Raw genomic sequence first — 14049 nt, 5'->3', positions numbered from 1 at the left:
CCGCCTGCCTCTGCCTCCTGAGTGCTGGGACTAAAGGTGTGCGCCACCACTCCAGCAGCTCCCCCACCCACCCGAAGAAAAGATTTTTATTTTATTATCTTTCCCACGCCGTAACCGAGTGTCCTTCAGAGCAGAGCTGTGGGGTCCTTCACTTGCTGTTGTGTGCTCACAACTGAATTCTAGCAAAAATCCCAGCTGCTCATTCCCAAATAATACCAAGACTGAGAACTTCAGAGTCATCACCTCATAAGCAAACACTACTAAATCCACTCACGCCCCTGCTGTCTTGTGTAATTCACCCCCAAACAACTTAAAACTCTCTTCACACCATCTCTCAAGCAGCAAATAATGACTGAGTAGCAAAACTTCTTGAAGACAGAGTCCTTGAAAAACAACCAAATACCTACACAAATACTCCTTCCAACAAATACTACTTTTAACTTTAAAATCTGGGGACTGGGCAAGGTGGTGCACACCTTTAATCTCAGCATTTGCAAGGCAGAGGTGGAGGGACCTCTATGAGTTTGAAGCCAGCCTAGTCTGCAAAACAAGTTCCAGCCAGAGCTATACAGTAAGACCCTGTCTTATAACATATATACATATATGGGGGATGGTTTTCTGACTTGTGGTCAAGGATGACCTTGAACTCCAGATCCTTCTGTCTCCAGCCAACATGTCCCACATGCTAGCAAAGCATTTTGTCAAATAAGCTACAGCCTCATGATCCTGCAGGTGACAACAGCTTGAAGAGAATTTCATGCACAAGGCATTATTTTTGAGTACTCTGGTCTGGACTCAGTTCTTCTATAAATGCATCCACTGAAATGAAAATAGTAAGGCAGATGGCTTTCAGTATCCTCCAACACCCTCAGGCCATCTTTAAAAGTGGTGCATTTCACACACACACACACACACACACACACACACACACACACACACAGTAAATAGATATAAATGAATGTAGTTAAAACAACAGTGACAACATGTGGAATGGCTGAGAGGACCTGCTACCATGTCTAACCATCAGATTCCTGAGGCCCAAATGGGAGAAGGAGAGAATCAGTTTCTACAAATAGTCCTCTGACCTCCACATACTTGCTATGGCATGTGAGCATGTGCACACTCACAAAGTAAGTAAATGGAATTTTAAAAAATTTAAACTGGAGTGGACAGAAATGTTGAAGGTGGGCTGCTTCCTTGCAGGCCCATGGAATAATCAGACTAAGAAGTCCACAAGAGATTCCAACAGTTGTGGAACTGCCCACAACCTAACACACTCCCCTCTTAGAGCCACGACTCTTTGGAGCCTTGGCACAAGTAACTGTATTCCATTGAAAGCTGGTCTGTTCTGGAAGAATCTCTGTGAAAAATAATAAGGTGCAAAGTAAAGACACATGAGATCTCCTTAATGATGGTGTAACTAGTTCCTCATCTCCATCTCACCACGTTCCCCCAGCCAGGCTGCCACTGTCATAAGGCACTATTGACACTTAAAGAGCAGGTGAGCCCAGCTCTAAGTGCTTTTCCGCATCCTTACGCGTACTGTGCCGTAGAGTCCATTCCCATGTGTTAATGCGTTCAACCGGAAATGAGTAATACCTGATTGAAGGGAGCCCGGGGCCCATCACCTAGCAGAGGTGTTTTTTGCTGCTGGAATGGTATTGGCCCTTGAGATGGATGTGGCCCTCTTGCCGGGTTCTGCTGTCCCTGAGGTCCAGGGGGTCCTTGCATGCCACCCTGGGGTGGAGGTCCCAAAGAGCCCTGGGGTGGCCCCTGCTGTCCTTGTGAACCTGAGGGCCCTCGAAGTTCCTGCGGAGGGCCCAACATGGATCCCTGTGGTGGAGGCCCCTGCAGGCCCCGCATCTCCTGAGGACCTCTCATTTCCTGAGGGCCATGTCCCAGCAATCCACTTGGAGGATGAGGTCCTCTCATCTCTTGAGGTGGGTGGCCAATCATGATCCCTTGAGGAGCAGGACCCTGGTTCTCCCGAGGACCTGGAGGCCCCTGCATTCCTCTTGGATTCAGTCCCATCAGAGGTCCCTGAGACACTGGACCTTGGATTCCTTGAGACCCTGGTCCACCCTGTATCCCATGAGGATGAGGAGGTCCTTGCATTCCTCGGGGACCAGGTGGTCCCTGCATTCCTTGAGTACCAGGAGGCCCCTGCGGGCCCATGTGGCCCTGAGGAGCAGGTGGACCTTGGGGGCCCATGTGACCCTGTGGTCCAGGTGGACCCTGGGGACCCATATGACCTTGAGGACCAGAACTACCTTGAGGTCCGGGTGGCCCTTGGGGACCCAAAGGGCCATGAGGTCCAGGGTGCCTCTGCATTCCTTGGGGACCGTGCATGTCTTGAGGCCGAGGCAGTCCCTGGGGAGGGCCCTGGGGTCCTTGTGGTCCCATGAATCCTTGCGGTCCCCCACCTCCTTGATGCAATGGAGGGCCTTGTGGTCCCATTTGTCCCTGGGGTCCAGGAGCTCTGAACTGGCCCTGGGGACCTGGAGGCCCCATTTGAGCCACCAATGGCATCTGCTGAGATGGATGAGGTTGCTGAAAGCCTTGAGGAATCTGAGATATTGGACCTTGTCCAGAAAAGGGCTGAGGTCCGAGAAGAGGGGCACCAGACGAGGGTGGAGGCTGGGTCTGGTCAGCCTGCTTCTGTGCAAGCCGTTCAATTTTAAGTTGCTGGAAAGGGGAGAGAGAAAAATTAGTGTACAGAATAAATAAAATAAGCTAAAGCCCTCAAGTAAGACTGCTATATTGCCCGGCGGTGGTGGCGCACGCCTTTAATCCCAGCACTCGGGAGGCAGAGCCAGGCGGATCTCTGTGAGTTCGAGGCCAGCCTGGTCTACAAAGTGAGTTCCAGGAAAGGCACAAAGCTACACAGAGAAACCCTGTCTCGAAAAACAAAAAACCAAAAACCAAAAAAAAAAAAAAAGGCTGCTATATTTCCTTCTGACATCCACATGCACACCATGCCACATATGTACGTGAACACACACGCGTGCATGCATGTATCATTTAAAAACAACAATAAACAGTGTGGAAAGGATATCAATAAAACATGCTACCTCTACTTTCTTAGCTTACACACCTCTAAAAGCTGTGGATTGGTATACTGTAATGTGGCCATTTCTTGCTCAATTTCTGCTTGTGTTTTTTTCTTCTCTTCCAATTTGATATCCTCTTTCCTGTCATTCAGTACCTCATTTGGAGCAGGAATTGGAACTTTATTTTGCATCCAGGCCTTAGAAAAAAGAGAAAATTAAATGACAGACAAGCATGAAAATTATGACAGGTTGAAAATATTCTCTAATATCATCAGTATACGTGGCTGAACTGTCCTCCCCTCTAAAGCCAATTCTTTGTGACATAACAGAGTGGGGCAGGCGCATTAGTCATTGGAAATTACTAAAATTATGACAGCTACAAGCTACCCTTTGGTATCCTCAAAAGTTCATATGGTGACGGGTTGGTATCCAGGTGATGACTTTGGGGAGGAAGTGAAATCCTAGGAGGCAGGGGCTTGAGGGAGTGAGTCGGTCATTGGGGTACACCCTTGTGGGGGTACTGAGATCCAAGCTCCTTTCACCCTCTCTGCTCTTTGGGAATTATGAAGTGAGCTTTATTCTGCAACGTGCTCCCCCATCATGATGTCCTCTCACACCACAGAACCATGGACCTTCTGAAACCATGAACCAAAACAGACTTCCTCCTCAATTTCAGCTGTTAACATGGATAGGTGACACACTGACAGAAAGCTGACTGAAATATTGCAAGCTATTGCAGTTATCAAGAACACAAAGCTTTGAGGCTGGAGAGGTGGGTTCAGCAGTTAAGAGCACTGGCTACTCTTCCAGAGGAGCCAGATTCAATTCTCAGCACCCACATGGCAGCTCACAACTGTCTGTAACTTCAGTTCCAGAGGATCAGACACCCTCACACAGACATACGTGCAGGCAAAATACCAATGTGCGCGCGCGCGCGCACACACACACGCACACAAAAGAATGCAAAGCTGCTAGCCACTTGAGTATTTGTATCAGTGAAGCAGACGACAGCAACATACACTGTCTGCTGGTTCTTTCTGTTCCCTCTGACAATGTAAATGATAAAAATGAGGCAATAATAAGAGAAGGCAAAGAGAAGATGGATGTGAAGCTCAGGATTTAACTTTAAAGCAGCAAATGGTAAATATGTTTAAAAGAAGACTATGGGCAGAAGGCACCCAAAGGGCTGACAGGCTTATTTATCCAAAGGCGCCTACTTCTGAGCACCAGTGAAAGGATCCAGCCACAGATCCCTCAGCACAAGGTGCTGTTAGTGACTCACCTGCTGGAACTGAGCGGGAATGGGCTTTGCATAAGGGACCTTCTTCTGCGGAACCTTCTTCTGATCCTTTTGCATCACTTCCTCCATTCCCCAATCTAGGCCTGGAATTGTCATCTCGATTTCATTTGCTTCATCTTTCCCTGAAACCACAGAAAGAAGAGTTAGTCCCTTAAATGAAAGAATGTAGCCACTTAATAATGAACAAATTGTTGGAAGCAACATTTTTAAACTTTATATAGTCTGAATTATTTTTATTCAAAATCCTCATCATAAACCATGTGAGCATTTCAACACCATTTATTAACAAACTATTTTACCATGAAAATAAGATAGAGGTCTACAAAAACTTATAAAAAAAAATTAAATGGATGAACATAATTGCCCTTACCCATCTGTTCTTGCTCCATAGCTAATTTCAGTTGTTCTGGTATTCCCATCCCTGGGATCACTGCCAGGCTATTAGGTTCCAGGTCATCTACAAATAATATACCCATTGTCAATAGAGAGTTTCATAGTGTTCCCTACAAATGATGCTTTATAAAAATAAGTAATATCACTGGGTGCAGTAGCACATGCCTTTAATCACAACATTCAGAAGACAGAGGCAGTAGATCTCTGTGAGTTCAAGACCAGTATAGACTATATAGCAATAGCAAGTTAAGTCACTCAGGAATACAAAGTGAGACCATGTCTCCAAACACAACAAAACAAAAAAAGCAAGCAAACAAACAAACAAATAAAACAAGTGGTATTGCTGGTGAGTTATAAATCAATAAATTATAAAATTAAAACTAAGGCTGGGTGAGCCGATGCACACCTTTAATCCCAGCACTTGGGAGGCAGAAATAGGTAGGCCTCTGACTCCAAACAAAAAACTAAAATTATTTGGTGTGAGGGTTGAGAACAGAGCATCAAGCATGCTGGGTAAATACTGGATCACTTAGTTACATCCCTTGCCCCAAATTAGTTTCGTAGGAGCCTCCTACGAAACTTACTGGTTTATAATGGGATATCAGGAGACTTCACAGGACAAATATGTAGTCTTACCATACTCTACTCCATCCTCCGACATGCCAGGTAAAAGGTTCAGATTATAGCGATCTCGCATCTTATCACCAGGCCGGTTTCGAGTCCAGAATTTGCTGATGAAATAAAAGTAATGGGAGAAAGAGCAGCATGGTTTCAGTGTTTCCTCTGGGCACAATAGCTCAAATAAGTTTTTAAAATATCGTTCTTTGAATATTTTAATCAGAATGCAAAACAAAATTTAAACCAAAGTTAATGTTTAATACTCCATGTCTTTATTATAATGCACTTATGCCAATCACTCCAAAAATGGCAGATTAGATGCTGTAACTCAGTGAAGTAATAGAGTCAGAACAAGAAATAGACTCAGGCTGTGTATGATGGGACTCCCTTTAATCCCAGCACTCGGGAGGCAGATGCAGGAGTAGTAGAAGCTCAAAGTCATTTTCGGCTACAGAGCAAACTGGAGTCTAACCTGGTTTACATGACTCTTGTTTTTGTTTTTTAAAAGGTGAGGGTGAAGACTAGAATCAGAGAAGAAAACAAAAACATCAGAAACGCAGAATGGTAAAAGGGCTGGAAAGTGTGAGAAAAGAAGGGGTAGCAAGTAAAGAGAGAAGCTGTTTTTAAACTCAAGTGAGATCCACAAAGTCCTCCAGGGAAGAAAATGCCAGCGGCAGCTGCCAGCCCACACTAGGCCACACTGCCGCCCTGCCTGGGTCATCAGTCATTGCCATCAGAGGACAGACACTGAGCGGACTGCAGCAGGGATGCTTCCATTAGGGGGACACTCCAAAGGGACAGCACTGGCTGTGGAGACCTCCACAAAAGTGGAGTGTGGGAACCTAAAGCTGAGATTCTCATTAAGCTCAAGAATATGGAAGACATCACCTCAGCCACTGCCTACTCCAACAACAACACAGAACACGGGACCTGTCCCGAATCGGGCACAATGTAGCCATAGACAGCAAGTATTCCCACACTGTTGAGCATTGTCAAAAAGCAGCTCCCATCTGTTTGGGAAGAAAACACTCCACAACAAATATAAATACAAGCATGAGTACACTGTCCTTTCTCCCTACAACCTCGAACACAGAAATCCCGGTGTGGAAAGTGTAATCTCTCCATCAGAGAGAAGAGGGTAACTGGCCGTGGAGCTGAGCAGAATGAGGGTTGTCTCTGACTGGGTGCCTCCTACACAATGATTAGTCAAACACACAAACTCTTCTGTGGTTTGGGTTTTGTTGTTGTTTTATCAAGGTCTCCCCATGTAGCGCTGGTTGGCTTGGCCTCAGATTCACAGAAATCCACCTGCCTTTGCCTCCTGGAGTGCTGGGATTACAGGCGTACCCCACCACAGAAACTCTCATCAGCAGGGATCTAACCTTTGGAATTACTGAGACCAGCAGGTCTCTCTCAACCTGCAGAGCCAGCTACAAAAAAACCAATGGGTAGGGAAACCACAGTCAACCCAGCTGGGAAGAAATACTGACCATGTTGTATTATTTCCCATTTCCTTTAATTTGTCCATTGCAGTGGAAGAAAATCATTTGATTCTAACTAATCACAAATACTAACATAATACATTTAAAGGAGGCCACTCAAACACTTGCCCAACCCCAATTTCTGTAAGACCTGCAGTAGTTTGAGCCAGGTTCAACCTCCCAGGCTCTGGTGTTTGAACACTTGGTTCACCGCCAGCAGCACTAGTTGGGGAGGTGTAGGTGGTACAGCGCGGCCGGAAGAAGTCTGTCCCTAGAGATTATACACATAGCCTTGCCCTGCTTCCAGTCCTTCCCCGCTCCATGCTTGCAGTTGAGGATGTGACCTTTCAGCTTCTGGTTCCTGCCACCATGCCTGCCACTTACTGCCAGCCTCTACCCTGCTACATGTACTTCTATCCCTCTGGAACTATAAGCCAAAATAAACTCTTTCCTAAATTGCCTTTGGTCATGGTGTTTTGTTACAGCAAGAGAAAGGTAATTAATTAATACATTATCTCAGTATCTCAGTGAAATTCTCTTGGTAGCAACCCTGAAATCCAAGAAAGCATGGAACGAAATATTTCAAGCCCTGAAAATAAAGCCCATACCAAATTAAAGAACACATTAAGTGGATACATACCCATCACAGATAGCGTCAACTGTCAATGACACAACCCTAGACACACCTGGGAAGAAACCTCAAATGAAGAACTGCCTCCATCAGACTGGCCTGTAAACATATCTGTGGGCATTTTCTTGATTATTAATGATGATGTAGGAGGAAGGGCCTAGGCTATATAATAAAGGAAGCTGAACATGAACCTGAGAACAAGAAAGTGAGCAGTGTGCTCCATGGTCTCTGCTCCCAGTTTCTGCCCTGACTTTCTCAGTAACGGAATGTGACCCAGGAGCTGTCAGACGAAATAAACCCTTTCTTCTCCAAGTTGCTTTTGGTCATGGTGTTTATCACAGCAACAGAAATCCTAACCAGGACAACGTCCAAAGTGGCTTCATCCCAGGAATACAACGGATTCAATGGATGCAAATCAATAAATGCAAAGCAATACAGAAATAGAGTTAAAGACAGGAGTCACATGATCATCAATAGACGTGGAAAAGACCTCTAACAAAGTTCAATATCACTTCATGATAAAAGCCCTGAAGAAAGTCGGAACAGAAGGAAGGACATATTCCTCAATATAATAAAGACTATACATGACAAACCCATAGCCAACATGATAGTAAATGGGAAAAAGCTGAAGTACTTTTCCTAAAATCTAGAATGAGACAGGATATCCATCCCCACCCCCCACCCCCGCCTCTTTTATTCAAACAATGCTTGAAGTCTTAGCTAGAACATCGGGCAAGACAGTAAAATAAAAGTGACAGAAATAGGAGGAGAAGTCCCAGTCATTCATATTGGCCGATGACATGCAGATAGTTAAAAGATCCCTAAAGATCCACCAGAACATTCTTAAGGTAGATAAGCACTTTAAACAAAGTAAAAGGATACAAAAGCAATCTTCAAAAAAAGCAATTCTATATACCAATACTGAACTGTCTGAGAAAGAACTCTAAAAGTAACAACAGCTTCAAAAACTTTAAAAAAACAGACATGACAGCCCATATCTATAATCCAAGTCCCTGGGAGATTAGTATCAGAATAAAAAGTTTAAAGCTTCCTTGGCTACACAGTGAAATTCAAGACCAGCCTGGGAATAATATGAGACCTTGTCTTAAAAAGACGAAAGAAAAGAAAGAAAAAAGAGAGGAAGGAAGGAAGGAAGGAAGGAAGGAAGGAAGGAAGGAAGGAAGGAAGGAAGGAAAGAAAGAAAGAAAGAAAGAAAGAAAGAAAGAAAGAAAGAAAGAAAGAAAGAAAGAAAGAAAGAAAGAAAGAGAAAAAGAAAGAAAAAGAAAAGAGGAGGAGGAGGAGGAGGAAGAAGAAGAAGAAAACTAACCAAAGAGATGAAAGACCTCTACAATGAAAACTTTAAAACACTGACTAAATATCTAAAGAAAACTGAAGAACATAGTAGATGCATTAACAGAATACTGTGATGTTAAAAATGATTAGCAGATTCAACCCAATCCCCTCACAACTCCAATGGTATTCTACACAGAATTCAAAAGGGCTTGGGGGGGTTCTAAAACTCATGGAAATGAAAATAAAAACCAACAACAACAGTAATTTTTAAAAAATAGCCAAATTAATCCTTAACAGAAAGAATAATACTGGAAATATTACAATATTTCATCTCAAATTATACTACAGACACATAGTTAACAAAACTGCATGACATTGGTACAGAAACAGACATGAAGACCAGCAGAATAGAACAGAGAACTCAGAAATAAATCAACAGGACATATCCACTTAATTTTTTTAACAACGGTACCAAAAACATACACCAGGAAAATGACACTTTAAGAAACCGTGCTGAGAAAACTAGGTGTTTCTCTATATTCAGAAGAAAGGGGATAGAGGAGAGGGGCAACTAAGAACAAAGGTTATGTAAGAATGAATATGAAACCCACTTATTTGCATGCGAACCCTCCCCGCCAACAGTTTCCCCTATAAAAATATTTCTAAAAATAATTTGAAGGGGCTGGGTGGCGGTGGTACACACTTTTAATCCCAGCACTCGGGAGGCAGAGGCAGGCAGATCTCTGAGCTGGACGCTAGCCTGGTCTACATAGAGTTCCAAGATAGCCAGAGCTATACAATGAAACCCTGTCTCAGGATATAAAAAAAATTGAAATATAAACCAATATATACATATATATGTACATATATACATACGTATGCATGTGTATGTATGTATGTTTCCTACTACTCCTTGAGTACAGACATTTCTTAGTATTTTCAGTATGGTACTCACCTGGTATGGTCATTTGAGCCTGAGCAGAGAATATGTCCAAGAGGATGCCAAGCCAAACTCCAGATCATCCCTTCATGAGCCATCTCCATCCCACCTACTTCCTTCTCTACCCTGCACAGGCACCAGTGAAAGAAATGGTTAAACCAAAATTCCCAAGAGAACACTCAAAACAAACGCACAAATAAAAGAACACTAAAAACATCAAAACAAAAGATATTCTTTAGCATTAAAAGAAGCACCACCACCATCTCTGTTGAGTCTTGTCAGTGCTATGTGTTACACTAGTTTTTCAGCAGAAGTAGATTCGTCCAGTCAGACATAAAGGAACCATAGAAAAGCACGCTTCATAAACTATTTCAACTAAGGAATCTATTTTATTCTTCCATAATGATTTCAACATCCAAAACACAAGTGCTGTGTCTTCTACTCCATTCGAGATTTACAAAATTGAAAGGTGCAGGGCACTTTCTCCGACATGAACACATTTGCACAGAGAAATGCAATACTGATCCTATTTGTATACACTTGAGAACTCTTCACAACACACTCCTTACAGTCATTCTATAGTCATCACAGCACTGCTCACATTACAGTGCATTCTCTGGAGGCCAGTTCAAAACAGACTTTTTAACTTAAATTTAGTTTATTAATGTGTGTGTGATGTGTGTGGTTTGCATGTATGTGGAGAGGGAGAGTGCATGTGCACACATGATTGTACACAAAGGGAAGTCATAGTGAACTTTTAGGAGTCAGTTTTCTCCTTCTGCAATGGGTTCCAAGAACAGAAATCAGGGTGTCAGGCTTGCACAGCAAATGTTTCTTACCTGTTGAGCAGTCCCACTAGCCCAAGACCATTCATTTTCATCTGCGTCTCTTAGTACATTATCTGTCCAAAATCTGCCCTGAAGGACCCTGTCTTCATACTTGGAGAAGTTCATCACATGCAATGGCCATGTGCGGATGCTTCTCAAGAGAACGCCAATGGAGTCGGGAGTCAAAACACCCCAGTCCCCAGCCACCAGAATTTCCCTAGCTGAGGCCCCCAATACAAGAGAGCCAAGACTCTTCTGCTGCCGTACAATGTGGGAATGTGTACACAGGCAAACACCACCACTTCTCCACAGTAAGCGGTACATACCCAACATGCCAGAATAACAGAGAGCCATCAGACCCGCCACTGGCAAACAGTCCTTCGTGCACAGGATGCCAGGCTACAGCTGCCAAACCAAAGGACAGAGAAAGAGGCCATGATTACAGAGTGAGACGGCTGCAGGGAAGGGTCACCAAACGAGAAGCACATGGCAGGCACACACCTGTGGCTTCCTTCTTGTGACCTCGGAACACTTGAAGCTCTTCTTTCAGGTTTCGGATATCAAAAAGCTTACAGAGATGGTCACGCGACGCTGTGAGGAGCCAGTTGCCATTGAGGTTTAATTTCACTTCCATCACTGTGTTCTTATGGGCGTGACTAGAAACGAAGCACGGAGAGTATACCATGTCAGGATGCAGAGCAAGCATCACTTAGTGGAGATGGTCCTTTTTGTTGAAAGCACGTGGATGAAGATGGTGAAAGGTGTGGCCTGGTAGTAATAAAGCATGTGACCGTAACTAGATAAGATCACACTGAAAATACACTTGAAAACTCTTGTCAGTGCCAGGAATGGTGGCACACACCTTTAATCCCAGCACTTGGGAGGCAGAGGCAAGGCAGACCTCTGTAAGTTCATGGCCAAGTTGGTCTACACAGGTTCCAGAACATCCAGGGCTACATAGAGAGACCTTGTCTCAAAAAGAAAAAGAAGAAAGAAAAGAAGAGGAGGAGCAAGAGGAGGAAGAAGGAGAAGGAGGAAGAAATAGAAGAGGAGAAGAAAACTCGAAAAATAAAAGGAAACCACCTCTGTGGAAGACAGAAATGAAGTCCAGTATCTAAACACCACTCTCAAAATCCAGCTAAAAGGGCAATGACAATGGGATTCTGCTGGACAGAAAGGTTCATCTGGAAACAGGGGAAGTACTTGGAATACATGCACTGATACTCTATCATGCTCATCAGATTTTAAAAACTATGAAGTTTCTCTCATTAAGAGAAACTTTACCTATGGAAGCAGACACTAGTTTACCGATAGTCTGAGGATTAATTTGAACTAAAGGCATGAATGCTTTGTCCCAGGGCCTGCATAATGCTTCTATCCAAGGGTTCACAATGTACTGTGTATGGCCATGTTTCACCGCAGCCTTGCCTTAACTAATTTGAGGTGTGGATGTTTCATTTCCAATTAGGACCAGGATATGGCATCCACGTGCCCTAACAGAACACACTTGTGTAACTGTAACAATTACAAATAATGCCAAGGAAAACCAGAGCTACCTAAGTAAGCAAGTCTCCAAGAGAGGGAAGACAGAGATGGGGAAGAGATGGGAGATGGGTGGGGACAGGGAGGAAAAAGGAGAGGAAAGGAGAGGGAGGGGAGAAACAAAGGAAGGAGAGACAGAAAATGGGAGAGGGAGAGAGAGAAAAGAGGACAGGGAAGGGGAGGAGGGCGAGGGGGTAAAAGGGAGAAGTGAGGGCGGGAGAGGAGGGGAGGGGAGAGAACTGGCACACAAATGAAGAGAAATCTTGTATTCAGATGGAGCCAGGGGAGGTGGGGCCTCGGCTGGAAGGAGGCGCAGGTACTAAAACCACAGGTGACGGGTGCTCTGAGGAGACTCGGGGATAACAAGAGAAACCTCCTCTTCCCGCCAGCCCACAGGATAGCCCAGTAAAACTTAGGTCTGGAGCAGAACAAGTATCATCTTCCTTCACTAGAGACTTAGAGAGAAGTCGTATTTAACAAAACATCCAAAGACTACAACTCTCGGTGTCCAAACCACAGGAGAAAGCTAAAAGTCAAGTGATGCAGGCTGCCTTTGGTCCCTCTTCTTCAAGGGACAAGGTAGGGTTCCTATCACTTACAGTGTTGCAAGACTCTGCCCAGTCTTGGGATCCCAGAACTTGATTGGCTGCTGGCTATCTTTACTTCCTGAAACGACTAAGCCTTTGGTTGGATGCCAGTCTACACACTTCACATCAGCACCGTGACCTGTTGGGGAACAAGTCAGAACAAAGCCTCAGTGGTCATATGCATTCCAAGTGGGGCTCCCTTCTAAACGACAAAAGCCAAAAACCTGGCAGATGAGCTGCTCTTAGTGTTTGGTTGACTTGAACTTCCTGAAAAGCTCTTGGCTGTCTGGGGCTCTGCTGGACCAAGGGCCAGCTCCCCTCCGATGCTGCCCTGCTCGCGGCCAGCCTAGCCTTCTTCTCTGGGAACTACATGAATCTTCCTCACCTACCTGCTGGCGGGTCAGCGAGGCTTTTTGGAAGATGCATTCTGTAGGCTTTTTAAGCCTTTAATGCTATTCCTGATTATGTTAGTACTAAGAGTCAACCTGTACTGCTCAGTTCAGTGTTCCTTCTTCATGGCAGTCAGGGTAGATCAAAAACCCTAAATCCAGGTTTACAACTACTACTTTCTAAACAGAAAGACAGTAAGCATATTCCAGGTTTTTTGCTGTTGTTTACTGAAGTGCAGGAGAAACAATGTCTGACTGGTTCACACATGAGTTAATATGTGAAAACAAAGAATTAAGTCACTAAAAAGCACCAATGTGAAAAGTCAACTGAACAAAGCATAGCAATGTTTATGGTTTCTGAAAGGCTGTACTGTACAGGGTCAAGTAGTATTGATGTGGTAAATGCATTTAAAAGGAAGTGCAGAGTGAGAACTTTTCCAATAGCTCCCTCCTTCACCTGGAGCAAATCCAAGTCCTGTAAACTTCAAGTGAGAAGGGAAAAGGAAGAATGAACAGATATAAAAAGAACTGAGGAAGGGAGAGACGGTCAAGATAGTGGAAGTGATCTACATTCATTCAGAAGGCACAATGTGCTTACCCTGTGTATCACATGGGTTTGAGCTCAGACCAGTTCTCCCTCGCCCCCTCCCCTCAGGCAGGCGGGGAGGGTACGCCAGAGCAGGAAGCACACATCCTGTGGTCTCATCCTAAGTCATAAAGGATGTCCAGAAGGAGTTCTCTAAAGGATACGTTGATGCAGCGTGTTTCTAAATGTTCTTGAGTAGAGTTCAAGTATATTCCAAAACAACTGCACAGTACTCAAAGGAGTATAATTAATTCAATGGTGTGACTCAAATGCCCATAATACGAAGTTTTTTGGTTGTTGAAATCAATACACACTATCACGGTAGCAAGCAGACATGTGAATGTTTAAGTGACTATGTGCATACCCAGGTGTAAGAGAAAGATAAAAAGTACAGACACCCACCTGAAAGGTG

At 44.2% G+C, this 14049-nt stretch overlaps 1 protein-coding gene across 2 annotated transcripts in view; it reads right to left on the bottom strand.

Moving 5' to 3' along the window:
- Positions 1 to 14049, bottom strand: part of Wdr33 (WD repeat domain 33) — a 112197-nt gene that overhangs the window by 16693 nt on the left and 81455 nt on the right. For both annotated transcript variants that reach the window (XM_059246299.1, XM_059246300.1), the window contains exons 8-16: positions 12675 to 12801; positions 11035 to 11189; positions 10860 to 10938; positions 9722 to 9832; positions 5380 to 5474; positions 4721 to 4807; positions 4333 to 4472; positions 3095 to 3247; positions 1600 to 2685 (exon numbers count right to left, since the gene is read on the bottom strand). In XM_059246299.1, coding sequence (XP_059102282.1) covers positions 1600 to 2685; positions 3095 to 3247; positions 4333 to 4472; positions 4721 to 4807; positions 5380 to 5474; positions 9722 to 9832; positions 10860 to 10938; positions 11035 to 11189; positions 12675 to 12801 — 2033 coding nt within the window. The remainder of the gene's footprint in view (positions 1 to 1599; positions 2686 to 3094; positions 3248 to 4332; positions 4473 to 4720; positions 4808 to 5379; positions 5475 to 9721; positions 9833 to 10859; positions 10939 to 11034; positions 11190 to 12674; positions 12802 to 14049) is intronic.

This window comes from Peromyscus eremicus, chromosome 19 (genome assembly GCF_949786415.1).
Source record: "Peromyscus eremicus chromosome 19, PerEre_H2_v1, whole genome shotgun sequence".
NCBI lineage: Eukaryota > Metazoa > Chordata > Mammalia > Rodentia > Cricetidae > Peromyscus > Peromyscus eremicus.
This window is presented reverse-complemented; position numbering and strand designations above follow the sequence as displayed.